Consider the following 22,651-nt stretch of genomic DNA (forward strand, 5'->3'; position numbering starts at 1 on the left):
AAAATAGCAATACGTGCTCGTGGAACTCTCTAGGGACATGGGCTGTGTTCAGAAATACCCATCAGCAATTTGTTATTGTACTACACTAAAACCAAAATGTTATCTACTTCTTTATATGTGCCTTGGTGCTCCCCAAAGTTTGTGTTTAGAGAAAGAAACATCTAAACTTTCCCAAGCCAATAAAAAGTGCAAAATAAATTGTCACAGAGGTGCATGACTATATCCGAAAGGAGGGTTACTTCAATAATTTTCTCCCGTGTAACTTATAAAGATCAGGCTTTTTTTTTTTTTTTCAATGGACAGAAAAAAAAGTTACAAGAGAGTTATATTAAATGAATACAGCTTAACTTTTCAAATAACATTTTCGTAAGAGAATCTACATTGTGGAAAAATATTACTTGTTACTGTGTGTAAATACATACGTTTGAAAATAGTGTTTCTGTTACAGACTTCTTAATTTCCATGATAACAGAGCAAATAATTTGTAATAATGGAATGACATTTATTTTCTTTTGAAGTACCTTCCACTGTGTGAGGACATGCCTATTGAAGGGAAATAAGGCATTGCAAAATTCAAATATAAGATTAAATAAATATATAAATCAATGTCAATATTGAGTTGAATTTTATGTTTACCTTTCGACCCTCAAACTGCTCTGGAAGTCTCCAGTAAACAGGTTCTGACCGAAGATCCTGCATCACCTGTTCTATGTTTGCTACTATTTCAGGAGGCTGGAATGCAATCCCTGAAAGAGTGCTGCGATGAAGGTTTTCATCCACCAGTGGCAGAATCATTTGCTCTGGCTTCAAGGTCACCTATACATATTCAAAAAAAACAAGAAGAAAATCAAGTCTATTTTTCCCCCGTGAAGTGTTAGTCTTTAAATTCTAACTCTTTAAAAAATTATTTCTAGGTAATTTAATTTCACATCACAAGCAATTTGTCACAGAACAGTTTTACTACTCCTTCAGGTATGAACAGTGACAATAATGACTTCCCCCCTCAAGCCTTTTGCACCTTGTCCTCATGTTAACAAAGAACATACTAGCACTGGTTAAAATAGTGTCATCAGCAAGTGATCCCAAGAGTTTTGTTGAAGCAATTTTTATAGTACTATTTCAGTCTTGGGTCTCTTCCGTTTGGATGGTGAGAAATGTACCTTACAAAGAAGCATACTTCTCACCAACACTTATTATACATCACTGGGGTTATGGAACACAATGCCTGACCCCTTGGTACTTTTTATGCAATAAAGCTAAATGTCCTGTGGGCAACATGCAGAGAGTGAGGGCTCAGGGTTTCTGTAACTCTAAATTCAGATCTAATAAAAAAATGTAAGGATGCCACTTAGATACTTGTAATTTTCTTAGACTCAACAAAAGAATGAGTCTCAACAGTATTCTATAGAAATCATTATTTACATCAAAAACTGTAATAAAAATCTTAGTAATTCTATGCAGATGAACGTATCACAGGAAGTGTGTGAACAAATGCAAAGGCCTGGTATCAAAATTGCTTTCTCCCAAAGGGTAAGGAAAACAAAGAAAACAAATGCAGAGTTATATCTCATCAGTCATCCCATCAACATGCTATTCATGAGATAGGGATCAGGTAACGCAGAATCAACCAACCCCTGTACTGTAAGCATCTTGGTATTTCTATTTACAGCAGCATCTGTGGACTGACCAGACATGAAAGCATTCCTAACATTCCCAGCCTCGTGTGAGATTTCCCGAGTTCCTATCATAACCGTATTTTACTGTTTACTACCTTAGACATCAAGAAAGTGGTCAACACATTCGAATTTCAGATGAGCCTTGCTTTATTGTCATATAAGACAGGATTTGCTTGTTTAAACATGTCTAATGACATTTAAAGCACCTGAGAATATCTGGAATAGTCACCAGCAGTTGGCAAAGCCCCGTCTCACTCAGTTTACAACTCTCAATCAATTCTGAAATAGACCATATTACCAAAAAATAGATGAGATGCAGACATACACTTGTTTAGGTATGACCACAAATAGGAAAGGACATTAATCAAGAGACACAAAATAATCAGGAGGTTTAAACTATCTTTCTGCTTTGTGCTGCCACAAAGGTCACAGTATAATTTTCCAGAACTGCTGCTGTCATGGAACCTGATTAAATTTCATAACTTGTCAGCGTTTTACAGCCTTTTACAATCTCCAGCCTACCAGCATAAGATGGGCAAAACTGAAATAATGAGAAAAACTGGGTCAGATCATGATAAATCCCTTCATCCACTGGGAAGGGAAAGAGGTGCTATTGGACTGAACAATGAAGGGGAGAATGGGTGCTATTCATATTACTTTAACCAAGAGATACGAACTCTTTAGTAAGAGATCACACCTTGATTTCAGCCTTTATCTTTATGCAATTGATGTTTGTGCATGACAAGTCAGGAGCTTTGGCTGATCTGCATTAGGCAGAGATTCCCCCTGTGGCTGACATGCTTTCTAGCAGAGATGATTGACCATACATGGGGACTGAAGTAGTCATTTTCCATTAGAAATAGCTCCACCAGAGTGTAAGTAACTAAGCAGTGCAGCATTGGCCTCAATGTGTGTTTTGGGCTCGTTGTACAGATAAATGGAGGCATCCAGTCTGCCTTCTTTGTCAGGCCAGCAGAGGTCCCAATGTCCTCTTCCACAAAAAGGTGAAGAGCTCTTTGTTTGCTCTGATGGATTATACCCTCCCATTCTTGGATTTGAATAGAGCTTTATTAAGCTACCTTTTTAAAACTTCAAACAAACAAACAAACAAACAAAGAAAAAAACCCAAAGAAAATAAAAGATTAATTGAACCGTGGGAAATCTGTGCTGGACAACAAGCATCTGTGACCCTTGAATACACCTGGGTAAACTGTGTGACAGATACCAGAGATTACATTACAATGCACCGGACTGCATAATTTCCCCACAAAGAGTTTGCCTTTCCCTGGGTTTTAATAGCTTTACTTTGGCTTGATGTCAGCTATCCTATCCCTGGTTTTCTTACCTACTCATGTACTTTTAATGCCCTGACCCTGATTGTCTAATGGAACATACTGCTCTCTCCACTTCTCAAAGTATAAAGACAAAAACCATTGCTTAAATGTTTGGCCATTTTCTAGCTACCTCTCAGTGCCTGACTAAAAGATGCCAGCAGGAAACAACATTATCGCATTACATGGCTCAGCAGTTTCCTACTCACCCACATGCGAATCAGCCCCCTTGCCTCACTGCACTGTGTAGTCAGGCCAAAGCAATAGCAACTGCTGCAGCCAAGTGGGTTTCTGGGAGAGAGACCAAATGTACCAGACTTGCACCTGTCACAGTGGACACCTTCCACATTAACCTGGAACAGAGAGAATATTTTTTTTAAAAAAGAAAAGCAAGCCTTTTTTCGAGGTAGTAACAAGAAAAAGAAAATCATATATTAATCATAATAACAGGGTGCAGAAAGAAATAATTATAAGAGCAATGGAATATTCAAGGAACTTTCCAGCTACTTATCATGTGTGTATGCAAACATATGCAATTAATGTAATTGATGCATTTGCATTTGTATCCACTGAGTAGCTTTGAGCAATGGATGCTGGCTTCATACTGACAGTTGTAAGCATAGTAAAATCAAATGGCACTTTAGGCATGACATGCTCAATAACTGATTGATAAGATAACAAAAAATGTGTCCTTCTGAAATTGCCAGGGTTAATCAAGCCTTTTGTTTAATAGGAATTAGCTTTGACAAGTTAGAATGTTTAAGGTTGAGTACTAAGTGTTCTTGCTGAGAAACATATTTTAATGGAAATACTGTAGAGAAAAGCTTTCCCCTCTTTGTGATTGTTTTCCACATCATTGAACAGTATTAACAAGGCTGAAATGTTTCACTGTTGTAATGTCAATGCTTTTATTTTCATTTTTCAATTAGTCGAAATAAAAAGCTATACCAGATAGGGCCAGATACACAATAATTTATGCATAGCCCTTTAAAACCATTTTCATACTGAGACCAAGGTATTTAAATAAAAATACTAATACGAAAGCACTGGTTGGCTTTTCCTTCCCTCTTTTTTTCTCTTGAGAGTAACGTGAAGTCAATCTAAAAAACAAATTCAACTTCCCAAAGCTTATACAGGAAACTAACATTATCTCTGAGGATTTACCATTTTTAACCCTCATTTCCACATGTAACTCTATCAGCAAGTGTGCCTACACTGTATTTAGCTTAGATTTTGCTGCTATTTGTCAGGTCTAACAAAGGGGCTCCTGAGCCTTTGAAAGCTCATTTCTGCAGCTATAACAGCAGGTTTAAAAGGGAAGGATTACTGTTTTATACAAATCTCACTTCTTCAATACATAACCCTTTCCAAAAAGTTACACAGTAGGTTAACCAACCCCAGATTTAAATTCAACCTTAGATTTAAATTCTGGGGGAAAAAAAAATCTGCTGACTTCATTCAGTATAATTTGTCCATTTTCTGTCACAAACTGTGAATTTTACTTGCTTTGCGTTTGGTTTCATGTCAATTGCAGTTTCTTATCTTTAATCATCAGCTATATATATACTGTTAATATGCACTCACAGAAACACAGAAGTAACTGTATTAGCCTTGAAGGAATCAACAAAGAAATATTTCTATTAAAAAATGCCATAAACCCCATTCTTTCTACTCAGTGTTTACAAGAGCTACAAGACATTGACATGCTAGACCTAATCAAGTAAAAGGGCACCAAGATGGTTAGACAGGTTGGTGCACATCATGTATCAGAAGAGGCTGAAAGAACTGAGATACTTCCATTTTTCCATTTCAGAAGATGACATTGGACAAATCACACTGACCACTGGGCTGAGTATTATTTAGATGGTCCACGTGATCAACTCACTCACTTCAGCTTTCTTATGGTCCCACCATCAAATGAATCAGTATTTATGAAATAGAATCTGATGTCTTCTGTTCAAATGCACCATAAAAACAGAAGGGTGGTCAAGCAGTTTGCACGGAGAGGTTGTGAAATCCCCTTCCTTGGAAACGCTGCCTCAGCAAGGCCTTTCAAACAATGCACTGGTCAATATGACCTCCATAGGTCTCTTCCAATCTAATTTGTTCTACAGTTCCTCCACTGAGTCTATCCTTTAAACTCAGAATGAAGTGACTGGTGCCTATTTAACAAAAGAATTTTCATTCTTTTTCCTCCCAAACTGTACTGATTCTTGAGGTTATTCCACTCCAATCCATGGCCTTTTTACTTTGTCAATCATCAAGCTTTTCAAGGACCCTCTAGATTGTAGTTCTGCTGTTCAGCATGTCAACCTTTACCTCCTCCAAATGAGCAATATTCTCAAATCTGCTGATAGTGAATTCTGTCATCTGTGTCACTGACGAAGGTATTGGCTCTGGAATACTCTGCTTGCTGGCTACCAACTGCATGTCAAACCACCAGTTACTGCCCTTTAAGCCCAGCAATCCAGCCAACTTTCAAATCACCTAAGTGTGCTGTTCTTCCAAGAACAATTCCAAATAAGAATGCTGTGGGTGATGATGCCAAAAGTCTTCGCTTTAGTGATCCTGAATTGGATGCTGTTTACTCAGAAGCACAGATACTACTGCAGTGAATTCTACTCATAAAATGATCAATGCTGACTTCCTCTAAGTCAATGTACTATAAAGAACTAGCACTGTGCCATACTGTTATTACTGATGTGTTTGCTTTTAATTTGCCAAATATCTTAACAAGAATTGTATTGAATGGAGTTAAACTGGCAACAGTTCTGTAAGAACAGGACAAAATACAAAGTGAGAAGAGAGTCTAAGAGGATGCTATCCTGGCAAGTGTTAGTGTGTGAAAAAGCAACAGATAAGCACTTCAGTCTTCCTTTATGTTAGACTCCTCCCACAGCTGTTAGCAAATGCACTATGAAAACCAACTAGATTTGTTAGAATCTATTGTTGGAACAGGCAAGTGCAAATGTCAGTGAATTTTGGAATAAACTTCTCCGCAGCTATAAGACCAGTTTACGACCTTCATTGTCCTACCTTGCAGCTGCATTGGCCAGTATGATCAATGCATGAGCACTTTCCCAACTCTGTATCACAGCTCTGTGGATCAGTCCCTGCCAGGAAGCACTGGCAAGCAACACATTGTGGATAATTCCAGTAACCCAACCTGCACTCCGTGCATTTATCCCCAGAGAATTCAGGGCGGCAGAAACAACAGCCTGTATCTAAGTCACACTGAGAACTCAGGGCTCCAATGAGGCTGCAGTCACATGGCTAAAATGGAGAAAAACAAGAAGAAAATTGCAATTGTGCCTCTGAAAAAAAACCCCAAAACCCCAACACCAACAGAAAAGCAACTCACTTCTTTCAAGTATCTATAAATAAAGTACAGCAGTGATTTCCACTGTCTGAAGGTAACATACTTGAATTACAAGGCTAGGCATTCATCTTTATTCAACAAGGGTCAAGCAATTACACTAAATACATTTACAACATTGTTTTCTTTTTGAACAGATATTGCTTATCACTGATAAGTTAGGCAGTGAAATCAAATAAATCCAAAAGGGTCAAGACACTGGTATACTCTGTGGACAAAATTAACTTAAAAAAACCATAAGTGCTCTCTAAAAAGTTCTTTCTATGCAAATCCCCTACAGGGCATGTTCAGACGACTTTGCTAAAACTGGAATTGCTCAGGGACAGTGGTCCCAGTGGAATCTAGTTCGATGTTTATTACTCATCCATCAGATAGGTAACTATCTTCTTTGTACAAACAGGACTCATAGATGACAGTAATTTACACAGTAAGGGATAGAGATTTAGTCATGTGGTGTACTGGGAAGTAAACTTGCTCACAGAATGAGACTTGTGCGGACAGGTAAGGATAGAAATAGATGATTTGCCAGGGGGTCTACATATTGAGTACAGAAGTAGCAGGGAAAGCTGCAGGCTCCCAAAGAACAGCAGAATCCTTCAGTACTATTATTACTGTGACTGTACTGCAAAGTTAGCACAGGACATTTGCCGTGATCACTGGTGTGACCAGAATCTCATATGGAGAAGTTCAGCTTGCAAAAGCAAACTCAGCACCAGCAGTACAGGTTACCACAGTAACTGACATGGATAGACTTGCTAAAATTAAGGACACAAAGCTGAAAAAGAGAGGAGGAAAATGTGGATGCAGTTTCTAAGCAAAACTGTTTATTACATGAATACTTAAATCACCCTTCTTCTGATCTGAAAAGACCATTTATAAAGAAGGTGATTATATACTGGAAACATTCAAATTCAGTCTTTACTGAATGCCAGAGAAACTATTTCACTACTGGTTAAATGTTAGACTGCTAGACTACTACCTAACCCAAGAAATAAACCTTTTGACAGAAAGAACCTTATTCTACAAGAATCATTTGAACATAAAGCTTAGAAAGCAAATTGTTCACCATACATTAAAATAGCTTGGTGTGCACTATCAAAACTTAAATTACAATCAGACGTTATGTTTGCTATGTGAGCAAGCAGTTTTATGCAACGCTCTCTATCCCCCTGAGTTACGACAGCCCTGGAAACCGACAAAGAGTGTGACCAGGAGATACACATCTCACTTTGCAGAAATTAGCTGCAACATACTGAAAGAGATGTGGGCTGATAGATCATTATTAGTTTAGATGATGCCACTGAACTGCCATACTAATGCACTCAGAAAAAAGATGATCAGAGAATACACTCCAGAGCTCAAACAGAGGTCTTCAACCTCATTAGGCTGGTTTCAGAAGCCAAGAGTCTATATCACAGAAACATAGCAGAGGTTTCACAAGAGGAGTTTTCCATACATACAAAAAGGAAATCTTTCTTGATAATTAGTCTGCAGCCTGAGCTACCTGACAAACAGCTTTATAAGAAAGAGCATTGATGGTGTATGACCATGTTCAGACAAGACATAGTTTATGGAATAACTGCAGTAGTGCTATAAATCCCTCATCATCAATGAGAATGGCAGAGAGGAGAAGGCATATGAACTTTGCACAATATTCTCTGTCACCAGTTTTCAACCTTAACTGAACACTGCTCCCCTTAACTCAAAAGAAGGACAATAACAACAGCTTTCATACCCTCTTTGACATACGATCATTGTTTTCCTATTTCTTCTCTCTTCTTCCCTCTCCTTCAAAATTTTTTTAACTGTGTCAAACACTGAAATAAGAAGGATTTAAAGGCTAATGAGAAGGTTTATTTCCCCTTTAAGAACATCGGAAGAAAGTGCATTTTACAGCTAAGGCGCCTGTTTCTTTTATTCTCTCTTCACTGTCTTTTATGCACAAGTTGAAGCCCTTCTGAAGCAAACTTCATATACAAATTCCTAGTGCTATCACGATTAGGGCCAAAGCAAATTTGTTCTGTGAAGGCACTGGCAGTTACTTGTAACGATACGTCTACATACATTGTACAATAATGTGGCAATCTCCTCAGTCAAGTTAAACACAGCTATAACAGAAGGAACCAGGCTCAAGCAGGACGCTGACTCAGGATGACAGCAGTATAAACAGGGTGTTCAGTGTTACAGGCTGCGTACCTGAAACAAGGATCCATAGTGCTCAGTAACAGGTTGCCAACATTTACACCACAGTCTGACACCAAAACTCACAATGCAGAGACAAACAATGATTTACAAACCTAAAACTGTGTTCCAGCTACAAATTACTGTATTTACCCCATTGGAAAGATGTAACATACACAGAGAAAAGAGATCCACTCACCTTACAGCCACTGACAATGTCATGGCCCCAGTAGTTTGGTGCACATTTGTCACACATCTCTCCAACAGTGTTGGGAGGGCAGATACAGTGGCCACTGATGGGATTGCAGTTATTACCAAAACGTGAACACTCACAGGCTTCATGGGAAACAGAAAAAAAAAAAGCAGAAGAAAAGTTACCGCTTTATGCAACACCTGGAGAGCTGACCCTAACAGGGTTAGGATCATTCCATCAAAGCCTTTACCATACAGCGAACTCTCAGCAGGCACAGCAGGGCAGGAAAGGTAGAGTAAACTCAAAGAAACCCAAACCAGGAGCAGTGCAACACAGGTTAACTGAGGTTAGAGTAACTTCAATGAGAATAGAATGGGAAAAATAAAGGCACCAACTGTAGGCGTGCAGAGACTTCTGAGAGGGTGGACTCGTGTGACATAGCTGCAGGAGTACCACTGTACAACTTTTGGGCCCATGCTGTCTTTTGCAAGAAGTCACAGGTGTGTAAGTGATAAGTAGCTATGGGGCACAAGACACTTAATTGCCTGAAGGAACAGAACTGGTGCATGGTTATTTTCATATCCAGCATCAGCATTACCCCTGAGGTCAGAGCAAAGCATCATAAGCAAACTATGACTCTCTGAGTGACAATCTGTTCCTTGGGGTGTTTATAGGGCAGTGTAACATAACCATCATTGCTGAGGGCTGTATTTATGTTCTTCGCCTTTACTATACAAAATACTTCAATTCAGAGTAAAACTAGAAAGTAAGAGATGTGCAAAGATGGAACTCATATCTATAGTTCAAATAAGAAGTGACCTTTATTTTTCCCCATCAGTGCTTTCAAAGTAAGGTAACTGATGCGAAGAAGATAGTAAGTTTTGCCTCCATGATGCCAAGAACAAGACGTTTTGCATGCCACGTAAAATCTTTCGAGACATTGTGGCTTGAAGATGTTTCAGAATACATCTCTCATTGGGAGACTGAGGCTTTCAGATATGACAGCTCTTCAATGGGCTTCAAGTTCTTACACAAAATTGGTTCAAAAGGCATGGACAGGAAAAAAGAGATACACCAATATTTTTGCATTTTTACTTTTACCATTATTAAAAAGAATATGGAAAAAATACAGCACATTTGTTGCAAGAAATAGTGAAACAGAAATCTCTTTTGTATCGTTGCTGCTAGAATGTCAATGCTAACTGATGATGCTTTAGGGCTTTTTTTTAGGCTTTATGGGTTTTTATTGCACAAGAAAAAAAATCAAATTATATTCCTTTTGTATAAATGCTAGATAAAAGAGGTCCAATATTTTATTTGATACTTAACTGTCACTATGGAATTCATTTTCGTGCACTTTCTTCCTAGCACGATTTGATATACTTTTATTAAATTTCTGGTTTTCTCTGAGATTCATAATTTAATTCTTTTTTTTTGTCGTTTGAAGGAATACATAAAAAGCCTACTAAAAATAAGTGGGGAAAACCAGCATTTTGAAAACAGAATTCCTCTCCATCTTTTGTATTAACTTCAGAATGATAAAAAATCTGAGTTTTCTGGACATCTTTAGCTGTTGCTGTTATTTAAAATATTTGATGACCACAGGAAGATACATTTCTATTTTAAATATTGTTTGGATTTACACTACTTCCCATTTCATCACTTTCTTTAACTGTGTCATTTCAAGTTGGGCAAGAAAGCAGTTAAAATTTTAATGTGGAATGTTGTTAATTGCCCTCTCATTTTCCTTCCTCAACTGGATGAAATTAACAACATTTGGTAGTATTTCACAACAGTGATGTGCTTTTAAACTGTGAGATGTTAGGAGACTAATCATGAAGAAACTATAGTATTTTTCTCTCTCCATATATGTGGTAAGGGCTTCAGGACTGCAGTTATCATTTGCATTTTATTTCTAGCTCTCTTATCAGTGAGCCTATGAACCAACCTTTCCCTTTTCCAAGGTGCCAGAGTGTTTGCACTTTTCAAGGTGGTAAACATTTTCTGAGCCCTTCCTTGCCATGAGAGAAAATATCATAATGTTTTCAAATATGATCTATAATCCACCCTGGCTCAAGGTTTGTCAACACTACAGGTGAATTAATTGAATTTTGCTGCATAGACATGGGTCTTGAGGCCTTGATGCTCCTTCCATAAAAAAAAGGGAGTAATAAAAGGAAAAGAGCTAGGCTTGCTACTTCTAATGCTGTTCTGGATGGGGAAGGAGCAGGAATAGGATACCGGGCATGGTGATCTGTGCTTCTGGAAAGAATACAGCTTCTGTCTGAAGAATAATAACAGCAATATCCTTGACTTTACAGCACTCTGCCATCAGGAAAGAATGCTGCGGAGCGATCACTATTCTGGCGTCCCAGCAGCCAGCTGCACTAGACAGCTAGCTACTTCTCTAGTGACCACACCTAAATCAGTCTTTGAAACTTTAAACATACAGTTCTGCTAGCAAATATGGATATTTCCCTGTGAAGAGACCTATTGATTAAGGTCTTTTTGATGTAGTAGTCTGTGCTGCTTTAAGGACAGGAAACATTCATTTCAGTGTTTGACCTGATGTCCAACAGGACAAACACAAATGTAAAGAAGTGGCTGGATATATTTATGTCTGATGCTAGAGTTTCAGCATCTGAAAACCATACTTTTCATGTGTTTACACAAGGGACACAGTAGAGAATTTAATCTGAAGTCCTTGTTGTACACAAAGTGTACAAGTAAGCAAGATTCTAAATATTACTGTACAGAAATTTAATAAAAAAGGACCAACCATGTAAGGAGAGTGAAAAAGTTTGGGATAAAACTAGAAGCAAAGGAATTTTTGTCTGCTTCTTTTTTTTCCATTCACATCCCTTCAAGCTGATGTGATTTGGCAAGCACCTTAATCGGCTTTCTATGATACTCTTACCATACCTAAACTATACGAACTTCGTAGCAACTCTTGGCAGAAAGTACTTGGAGAAAAGGACATTCTTGTTCCTTCTAAATGTGGTAGATTAGCCATAAATTGACTTTAAAATAGTAGAAATTGCTTGGGTCTTTTATTCTTGCTGATCACCATCCTTTCCAATTGACTGATTTACAGGGCTGCCTATGAAAATATCTATCTGTCAGGAAAATTTATTAGGCAATCCAAAACTAGCCAAAATAGAATCTTAGTGATAAATATGTGAACCAAATAAAGAAATCTGCAATTGACTGCAAAGAATTTACATACGAGTGCAGCCTCCTTCTTCAAAGTTGTAAAATCCATGAGCACAGCGGTCACATTTCTTTCCTGTCACTCCAGGCTGGCAATAACACTGTCCATCTCCATCACAGTCGAAGGACTTGGAACCAAAAGAGTTGCAGTTGCAGGGAACACATCCTCTTGAAGACTGTAAGCCAAATGTTTCAGGCTGTCACGGAGAGAGGAAGAGCAGTTAGTATGTGGAATGATTACTAGGAGAAAAGAGGAAAAGCTGAGAGTGTAAGGAGATCAGGGTGGTTCTTTCTTCTTCATCACCAACATACTACTCTTAGCAGATTGCAGTAAAACACTGGGGCAAGGGCACTAAATACCCTACACAATTGAAACAGAATAAAGATTTCAGAATGTTACCTGATGCTATAATGAATATTCTGCAATGTAGCGCATTTCCTTTGAGGTTGTGTTTCTGTAAATACAATTCCCATGAGAAATGGAATGCCTGTCAGCACCATACACATATCCTGTGTCTGGGTTGTAAGATTATGTCAGACAGAGTTTGTTGCTAAGAGAGTGAATTCAAATTCTTAGTTATGAATGGAGATTGATTCAACTAGAAGGCCTCTGAATAACCAGATTTTATCTCCTCTGACCAGGGGCAATGTCTGTATACAGTATTCTGTAACTCAAGGGCATTTCTTTTGAATGATACTCAGGAATAACTTGAAAAGAACATAGGTGTTATGTATTTGTGTATATTACAAGTAAATAACAGGAATTCTCTTTTTTTTTTAAGCTGAAATCTCTGTCTTTGGGTTAGATCTAAGACTAAGACAGAAGTAACTAATGAGCCTTTGTTTCTATTCTATTTTCATTCTTCGTATTCTTTTGCACTGAGTACTGTAAAGTTCCTGCAGGACCAGAATCGATGTTATCAACTACAGTAATAAATTTCCTCCTTCACTCCACTAGAGGAGTGCAAAAAGTATACTTGTAAAGAAGGGAAGACACATGCTTATTTGTACACTGTAATAAGGAGTTCTGCATGAAGCTTTTAACAAGGACCCCATGGGTTTCTCTGCACCACCTAACAGATGCCCCTAGGAGTAAACCGGACTTGCTATTAAAATTCTGAACTCAGTCTTGAGCTAAGGTGACTTAAAATGGGAGTACTTTTCTACCTTTTTTCAGTTATGACGATTTTCAGAGGACATTGAAATCCAAGTCATGTTATTAACTTCTTGAAATTGATATTACAGCATTTAACAGTAAAAATCTATAAAAGAATTCACTAGGAAAGGAAAATGTTAAAAATGAGATATTAAAAGGATCACTGCTAATGAATATAAGGGGAACAAACTGGAAAATATTTACTTTTACAATGTGCTACTGTGTGGTCCAGGCACGTGGTGTTAGATTTCTACCTAGTACACATCAGTACAGATTTTTCAAGTCAGTGGAGCTGCACTGACTTACATTTTACATGGATTTGTTCCACAGTGGAACCCCTAACCTCTTGTGTATGTGAATTCCCAGAGACTTCAGCAGGTTCAGCAGAAGTCCTGAAATCTGCTCTCTGAGGTTAATATTGAAGTTCCACATTCCCACAGAGAATCTGCTGATAGGTATCAGAACACAGGACCACCTACAGGACCACCCCTATTGTCAGAATTTGGCCTGGAGAATCATACGAACCTAAGCAAATGCTTGATTATACATATAATAAAGAATTACACTGCTTTTCATTTCCAAATTCTGTATTGAAGTGTTTTGCCAATTACATACTTCTTCATGAAAAAACATGGTGTATCAGAGAGAAAGAAATACCCAAACTCATATAATTAAACTCCAAGGTTCAATTAAATACACAGACTATCTCTAAAGACTTCTTTTCTACAGGAAGAAACACACAGAAATGTGAATACGCAAAAAATCTCAGGACAGACATTCAGATTAATGCGGCGAAGTAACCAACACACAGCATGCACAGCTCAGCTCTCAACAGGAAGTTTGATATGATCTAATAAATTCTGTTTATAAGGGCAAAAGCCAGAAAAAGTCTGATATGCTAGCACTCCACATTGCGTGAAGGGAGACAAGATCACTAGCATGCTCGGTTGTATTCTGTGATGAGCTCTGCACGTCCAAAGACATTTTGACCAGTCATGTAAACCCCTAAGATGAACTCCCAAGTTAAGCCCTCAGCAAAGACTGTTTACACACAGAAATTCTATGAATCACATTTACTGAATAAGTGATAAGATCCCGTATGACAATGAGAAATACAATGAATTTTCTGAACTTGATGTTACATTTTGTCCCTGTATCAGTGTATGTTGACTGTTTGTGTGGGCAACACAGTTGTGTGATATATGTTAAATGGGTAAAAGCTCATGTTCTTCAAGGGAAACCATACAAGCAAATATGGGATGGGTCCTGGAGTCTGGCTGAGGAGGAAAAACATTACCAGGTATATTTCAAAATGGGTGTGATAAGCGTGGAGGTTTTGAATTGCAAGGAAAAAAACCAACATTCCTAAAACACTGTTCTGTTAGAAGCAGGTGCATCATAATTACCTCATTTTAGGAAATAAGCTGCTTTGTTGGTATGAGATAAACAATGAATACCTCTGTCATTTGGGGCATTACATTCAAATAACAGGCACTTCACGTGGGTAAAAATGGCTCAGATAACTGGCCATATTCACAAATGAGAACTTTTAACACCAGTTATGTTTGATATTTCAAGATCAGATCTTAATACTTTCCCTCTGTGGCTGATCCTTCTCGCTAATTTCTTAAGCTTTTGGTTCTTGAATTGTTAGACAAGGAAGTCTTCTCCTGCTGAAGGCCATGAAAATCCCACGGACGCCACTGATGTATGTACATCACCCATACATTTTGTGCATACTGCTGTTGATGGTGCGTCTTTTGCACTTATTCTGGTATTTGACTTCCAGCCTGCATTGTCCTTTGCACTATGAGAAGCCCTAGAAGCGGGGAAGTATCTTAAAAGGCTGCCTGCCTTCTGAGTCTGTGTGTTTCTTGACAGTGTCTTATGTTGTAGCACACGTATTATAAATAAATAAAAAAAGAAAAAAGTCTGCGGGAGGACCAAACACAAGCAAAAACAGGATTTCAGCCCATGCAATGCACACAGTTTCTGATTACCGGAGTAGCAGGCCGGTAAGCACCCCGTGGGCACCCACTGGCACTGCTGATGCCCCATCTCCGAGGCGGGACTCGGATCTGCTGACTGCTCCGTGCATTTTCTTTCAATTTAGGCACCTGTCTGCTGATTTCACAGCGTCTGCCCATGAATCCTGATTTGCAGATACACCGTCCTGACATATCGCATTGCAGTGACACGGATCCTAAAGCACTGCAGCCACAGGGCATACAAAACAGCTTTTCTGGGGCCCAGAAGTAGCTGGGCTTTAAGAATGAAAAGTAAACACTGTTAGAAAGTGAAGATAATGAAACTATAACACATGAAAGAGTACAGGAATAAAGATAGTAGTAAACACAGTAGTAAACAAAGATTAATTCCAATCAACTGCCAACACTGTATTAACAAGCTTGAGATATTTGCTGTGTACGTTATGCAATCTGTGCAAATTCCATTGATACCAATGATTTTTCTTCGAACGGACTCTTTAAAAAATGTGTTATAAATGGAGTGCGATCAAACCACTTCAGAAATTATGCAGTTTTAAATGGTGAAAATGATCCTTGTGATTTCTGCAGAATTATTTATGTGCTTTAAATTACACACATGTGGAGGTGTTCTGAGGACACGGGCCTAGTCCACGAGTCCTCAGGCTGAACTATAGAAATGTGCGGCCAGCTGTAACGTATTCCTTAGCAGTCTGAAGACAACTCTGTGAAAGTTTATGAAATGCTGTTTTTCGCAGTGATTTCTGAGACAGCAAAACAACGTCAAGGCAAAAGACACTTTCACCAAAAAAGAATACACTATGTGGACAATACAAGAAGAAACTATAAGAAAAAAAACCACAAAAGCGGAACATTCACAGCAGAAGTAAGCTAGCATCCGGCTTTCTTTGAAAAACAGATGCTACCAGATATTTTGAAACTTTCTTCATAGAGGAATTATCTCCTAGATATGTAATATTTAAAATTAATTTATTTATATCAAATATTCAGAATATCAAGTGTTTATACCATATATAAAAATGTGCTTATAGGTACAGTGAGGCTTCAAATCTAGTCATTGCATGCAAATGCACTGTTCTGTGTTTTGTTCTAGAAAACATTTTTTAAAAAGCCATTTTACCTTTCTGTATATGAGAACAACCCATATGTGTTCTTTATGTGAAAAATGAAGAAAAAAGAAAAACCATCCAAAACCAAACGACATGCTGTTTTGACAAACAGCGAAGCAAGCTGAAAGGAAATGCCGTTCCTTGCCTCTCACCTTGCAGATGTCACACCGGCGCCCGATCACGTTGGCTTTACATGAGCACTGGCCTGTCCGAGAGTCACAGATCTCTGAGAAGGAGCCATTGATGTGGCAGTGACAGGCTGCAGAGGAAGGAGGAGAAGCTGTTAATGTGTTTGCTGAGGATCAATTTAATAACCACATGTTTACGGCGCAGCTTTCGCCACCCTGACAAATCCAGGAAGGCAGGTCTGAGTAAAGCAGCAGTAGCGTCCTTGGTCCCCCAAGGGCTCCTCCTCACAGGAGCACCCTGGAGTACAGCTAAGGAACAGACCAAGGATTATCTGCTCCCGTGACCCGCCAAGATCTGTCTCAGCAACAGCGTCCCAGTCCCCAGAGGAAACGCAACCCAACTGACCAGCCTGAGTCATCATAACACTCTCTTAAGGACTTAAAATGGCAATGAAAAGGAACTGCTGTTTCTTGAGGAAAATAACAATGCTTCTGGCTTCTGAATTCTTATATTTTAGGAGAACAGAAATGTTGGGGAAGCTTTCTATCACCCTCTATGTTCTTCAACCTCAATTCTTTAGGCATGCAGAAATTAAGAAAAAAACCCCTTTAGCACTCACAGTAAAGAGGAGGGATGTGACTGGTGGCACAGGGACTATAACCATACCATCACCAATTCCATCAGCGTGAGCTGGTTGCTGCATGTTCCTTTTTTTTCCCCAGAGGGGAATGAATCCACATCTCTATACTGATTATCAATCTACTCTGTAAATGAGGGCTCCAGTCCATGCTTATTGGGTTTTTTTCTCAACCTGACAGCTTCATTTTAACAATCACTTAAGAGTCCCAGCAGTGAACACATGGTGGTCACATACTTGCATGTCACAAGGTGCCATTTGAGACAAAGCAGTCATATTTTTCCTATAGATAGACAATTACAACAGAGCTTCCTCATAACTTTATTGGACTTGATAATTTACAATTTTAAATTGTAAATCGAAAGTATTTTGGGGGGTTTTCTCCCTACTTCTGAGCTATTCTGCAAACATTGCTTCTTTTAAATGAAAGTGACTTTATAGCCTGCCAGTCTGTTCATGGCATTATTTCTTAAATGTTTGCAAAAATTTCTCATATTCTGGAGTAAGTAGCAAAAATATGTTGGGCTCTCATATCAGTCTTGTAACACCTTCAGAGGTTCTGATTTCTTTCTGTTTTGCCATATATTTTAAAAATGTAAACATTTAAAAACACTTCTACTGGAATTAACATTGCTTCTCTTTTCCATTTACTCTCATTTTTCAACGCTAACTGAATCCATAACTTACCAGTTTCATCCTGTATACAGCCCTCTTCTTTACTATAACATTCATGTTTTAAAACTGCTGACGCTCCAAACTGTACACTGTTGTAAGTATCACATATATATGTTTTGAGCACCTTTCTAATTAAAACGGTCAGCAGTGAAAGATCATGCGAAAGCCGAGACCAAGAAACCACAATTCTCAATGCAAATTAACAGTATTTCACCGACCTTTTTATACAGGCCTCAAGAACCAAAGTGAGTCTTACTTGAGTCATTTTGCTTATCAGGCATATGACACCACAAGAATCAAAAAGAAAATTTATACTGATTTTATAAACAGATGAGTTTGTCCTATTTATATTACATATTACTGCAATTGGCATACCATGTATTCTTAACTGAGCCAAAGCTGACTATGTGCAATGCAGTGGTAAGGCAGAATTAGGAAGCCAAGACTTTGATTGTTTTTCTGGCTCTGGCAGTACATACATACAAATGAACATACAGTCAGGGCCATTAATCTAATAAACTATTACTCAGTCTGATAAATTGCATTTATCTCACCTAAAGCCTTCCCATTCATTCATCTCTACCAGGAAAATTAGCTATTGTCCAAACATCCAAATAGTTGCTACAATACGATACAGCTTCTCAGAGAAATGTGTCTTACTTTCTCCCAAAATGACAGTGGTCAAGACCCTTCATTCTCTCTAGATTTGTATAAATATTTCTGAGTGTGCATTTATAATCAATCTACACACTTCTTGTCCTCCAACAGTAGTACCTATGCACTGGCACATGGGCACACTTGAATATTTGCTTTAATTCATCTCATGTCATTGAGCTCTACTACCATTAGCATAACCTCCAGGTATTTGCTTTAGCACGCTGTGCTGTTTTGCACCAAAAACCAGTCTACTAGAATCAAATCAAATAAGCCCAGGACATTTGCTCGTTGTTCTTAGATTTATGGTTTTGTACAGATGCACCAAGAAATTCTGAGATGCTACAGTGATATAAAGTTGTACTGTCATTTGAAATGGTTAATGCACATGACAACAGCACTGTACTGAGAAAGAAGCAAGAAACATTTCAAACAATAATTTGAAAGCAAAATTCATGCGTTGCAATACTCTTGGATTTGGCTTTTTAATAAGGAACGAAATTGAAAACAACAAAGTAAAGGCACAGTCCCTCTGATATTGTAGCTGCAGGGCAAACTTCATGGAAGTCTGCAAAGGAAATAAAAAATTATATGCAAAAAAGAAAACCCACGTGAAAGACGGAGAGTAGATGAATACAAGGTAACCGTGAGCAGAAGGCTATGAATACATTAGGGGGCTCTCCTTGTCAGTGATACTAACAATAAAAGCAAAGCTTGTAATTCTACATTAAATATGTATTTAATACTTTTTTTTAATTGTACATTTTCTGAACTGTCCTCATATTACACCTCTTTCTCATGCAGCTGCCAATACTGTAGAAATGTTCAAAGCAACAGTCTTATCGATGCCTCAGGAATGGTGACAAGCAGTAGCAGGAAGCTATGATTTTTGAAATATTCTTCTTTTCACATTACATTACATGCTTAAAACCCTAACTCATGATACCATTCATCATGAACTGTTAACTCATGCAGAGAGTATATGTGATTGTCCAGCTTTTGTCCAGCATTATACAAAGTAGATACAGAAAGTATTTACACAGGTATATGTCTTCATGGTTACCAATGATTTTAGATATATCAGTGTTTATTAGCCTTAGCTGAGAAACCTGGTGATGTTCTGCATCTCACTGGCTCGCATGCACTCTTAGGTGGGCCAGCAGAACTTAGTATTCTCACCGTCAAACTGCAAGACAAAAATAGAACAAATCCTGGAAACGGATGCCAGTGGCTCACGCTTCTGTGCTTGCCACTCATACTGCAGAAGTGGTCCCTGTGTTCCTACACACAAAGCAGTCAGAAAATGGCCCAGCTCTTTTATTTGAATAATTTTATCCTGATTTAACACCTTTGTACTCAATGGAGTTTATTACAGTGAATAAACTTTGGTTGGACTAGATGATCCACGAGGTCCCTTCCAACCCCTCCCATTCTGTGATTCTGTGAATCAAAAAGCATTAAATCCTTGTGACAGTGTAATAAAACGCTCTGCTTTTTCATGACAGTTTATAACCTGTTGTATTCCATTCCTCTGTATGGGGCGGAAGGGTAAGCGAATACTGTTTTTAAGTTAAAAGCACTTGTTCTGCCTAATAGCTGCATTCTGAATTGTGCCAGCAATGGCTCAGAAAGAGCCACTGCCTCCTACAGAAGCAAAAGCTCCTGTTCCTACCAAATCTTCCATCTGCTCTCCATAATTTTTTGCAAACATTTTTTGCTGATACTTAAACAACATGCCACCACTCACCTGAGAAGTGGTAGCTTCCTGCAGTGCCAGGTATCTTCCTTCAGAGCACCTTAGAAAATTTGCCAGGAGATTGTAGGCTGCTTTGCAGGAGGCAGGAGAATCTTGCCCTGTAAGAGGCAGGACCTCCCAGCTCTGACTGAGGTCATGTAGGTGAGAAGGAGGTCACAAGTGTTGCCAGAGTTGGACCCTGCAGTAACTGCAATATCACTCCCTGCTTTCAGCACCAATCTCACTAGTTAATGGGATTTCCTGGATGACTTATAGCATTTTTAGTGAATCATTTCCATTTTCATTTGTTTGTATGTATTTTTGTAGATCTGACATTTAGTATAACCTTTTGTATCCATGTAATGCTCTGCTCTCCCAGGTTTTTTCCATATCTGCTTCATTACTGCTTCAACTACAGCGGGAAGTTTTTGAATAGGTTCTTCTTTCTATTTATTTTGAAGCCTCCCTTTCCAGATGCACATGCAAGTAAACCACTACTATTATTAGAGGCGTAAGTACACCATATCATCCTCCTGTTCACATACACAGAGGCACAGTCTTCCTCTCAGGAAGGGTATAGATCAATACTGTCAGGAGCAGTAAAAGTTCATGACTTACGTTGACAGTTCCTTGCATCAAGAGCATCACCAAAATATCCATCAGCACACCTCTCACAATATTGGCCTGTTGTACCTGGCTTACATATCAGGCAAGCACCAGACAAGCTGTCACAGCTGCCAGGAATGGAGAAGTCAAGGTTGTCATTGCACTGGCATGGCTGGCATGATCCCCCGGGTGTTAGAGGTTGTCCAAAATAGCCTTCTGCACACCTAAGGTAAAAGACATCACGAGTTACAACCCTTAAATAATTGTCTTATTAGAAATATTTCATTTTGTTGCCTCACTAATCATCAAAAATAGTTTGCTCTTCTTTCAAGTATTTCTTAAGCGTCTTTTCTCTCTCTCCCTCCTTCGCCTTTTTAACAACACTGTAGATACAGTACCAGCTGAAATCCTGCCAGCTCTGCTAGTAATTAGATTTCAGTGGGAGAAAAATCTTGTCACTGGCACTGAAGACGAGACAAAGCATAACAAGAAAACTGTCTATTGGCACGCTAGAGGAATTCAGGTCCATGTTAGATAGGCTTTCTATTTCAGCACATCATGTCTAGATGTTCTGTACTCATTTACCAGCAAGCCTGATGATTTTTTTCCCCTCTACCTTAAAAACTTGTTTAGTTTAGCAAAACAGGTTTAGAAAGCAATACAGACATAAAATTTTTTACCTAACAAGACCCTCCCCTGACTTAGCCTTCCCCCGATCTACTGTACAGTCAGATTTGTTTAATTAATGGATTGCTAATATCTGCATATAGGCAGGTAACATAAAGATTGCTCATTATCACAGGAACTATGCTGGTGTGTACTATACCTTTCATATTTTAACAGAGATATTTAAAAATATCACCTTCTTTTCCACGTTGCCCACTGGCATTTTCCTGTGAGTATCATGTAAAACAGGTTAGTCAATCTGACCTACCATGAGTGTGTATTTAAAGCAAATTTCTGCTTGTCTCACAGCCTATTTCCTATTTATATTCTGGTCTGCTTTCCCTTTCCATTACCTTTGCTTACACTTCACAGTAACAGCAATTTGTAGATAGTGAAGAAAAAGAAGAAAAACTTCCCAGTAGCAGCTAATGAAGTTATTCACATGCATCTCAGATGAACTGCAATTAGTATAAAGAAAACAGAAAGTACATACAACACATTGCACAAATTAATGTTTCCTACTGTTTTAAAGTCGGTCTGAATGCAGTTATAATGTACATAAATATAATCTCTGCTTTGTAATAGTACTGGATGCTATGGTCAATCAAGGGTTTTGTGTACCAGTGCTTTTGTTTTATGTAAGCACTCAAGAACATGAGTAAGATTTTCACAATCTAGCCCAGTGTGTTCTACTCCTTTAGCATTGCCATTTCTTACAATTACCTCCTCACAGCAACAATATATCAAAATCTTGTCATTAGAATAATTTAGGCATTTTATTTTCAGAACCTGTTACAAATGTAACCAGTACCATACCTCCTTGTCTTCCCTGCAAATAAATGGATATTTTTTCCTTGGATGGAGGATATCTCAGCAACCACAAATGATTGATTTTTAGCTTACTTTCATCAAAACAAGTTGGCTTTTTTTCAGCTATGATTTCTCCATTACAAAGGCCAGGAATGTCTCTTAATACATGTAACAATTAATAGTCATGTTTTATCAAAGACGAAGAATAACTGAATAATTTATGCAGTTATTTCACCTAAAACAGATGATGTGTGAAGTTCATCCATGCTTTGCTGAGATCCTTCTCACTGACTAATGGCGTATTTGTCATAAATCTGTATCTTTTGGTACTACTAATCTATCTGATTTCACTTAATCTGCATTAGCTTTCCTGTTTCACTCTCATGTAGGGGTTAGTTCTGTATCTGATCGCATTTGCAGAAACTCACCAAGCAGTTCACAGAAAAAATACTCCAGTGATTTGTGAGAAATGCACTGCTAATCATTTCCTTCTATTAATAG

The 22,651-nt window shown here is 38.3% G+C and overlaps 1 protein-coding gene across 1 annotated transcript in view; it reads right to left on the minus strand.

The window, feature by feature from the left end:
- LAMA2 (laminin subunit alpha 2) overlaps positions 1 to 22,651 on the minus strand; it is a 408,847-nt gene that overhangs the window by 136,424 nt on the left and 249,772 nt on the right. The window contains exons 19-26 of the mRNA XM_075444852.1: positions 20,687 to 20,898; positions 16,391 to 16,497; positions 15,124 to 15,387; positions 11,984 to 12,164; positions 8,764 to 8,900; positions 6,044 to 6,280; positions 3,217 to 3,360; positions 637 to 816 (exon numbers count right to left, since the gene is read on the minus strand). Of these exons, the coding sequence (XP_075300967.1) occupies positions 637 to 816; positions 3,217 to 3,360; positions 6,044 to 6,280; positions 8,764 to 8,900; positions 11,984 to 12,164; positions 15,124 to 15,387; positions 16,391 to 16,497; positions 20,687 to 20,898 (1,462 nt within the window). The remainder of the gene's footprint in view (positions 1 to 636; positions 817 to 3,216; positions 3,361 to 6,043; positions 6,281 to 8,763; positions 8,901 to 11,983; positions 12,165 to 15,123; positions 15,388 to 16,390; positions 16,498 to 20,686; positions 20,899 to 22,651) is intronic.

This window comes from Opisthocomus hoazin, chromosome 2 (assembly GCF_030867145.1).
Source record: "Opisthocomus hoazin isolate bOpiHoa1 chromosome 2, bOpiHoa1.hap1, whole genome shotgun sequence".
NCBI lineage: Eukaryota > Metazoa > Chordata > Aves > Opisthocomiformes > Opisthocomidae > Opisthocomus > Opisthocomus hoazin.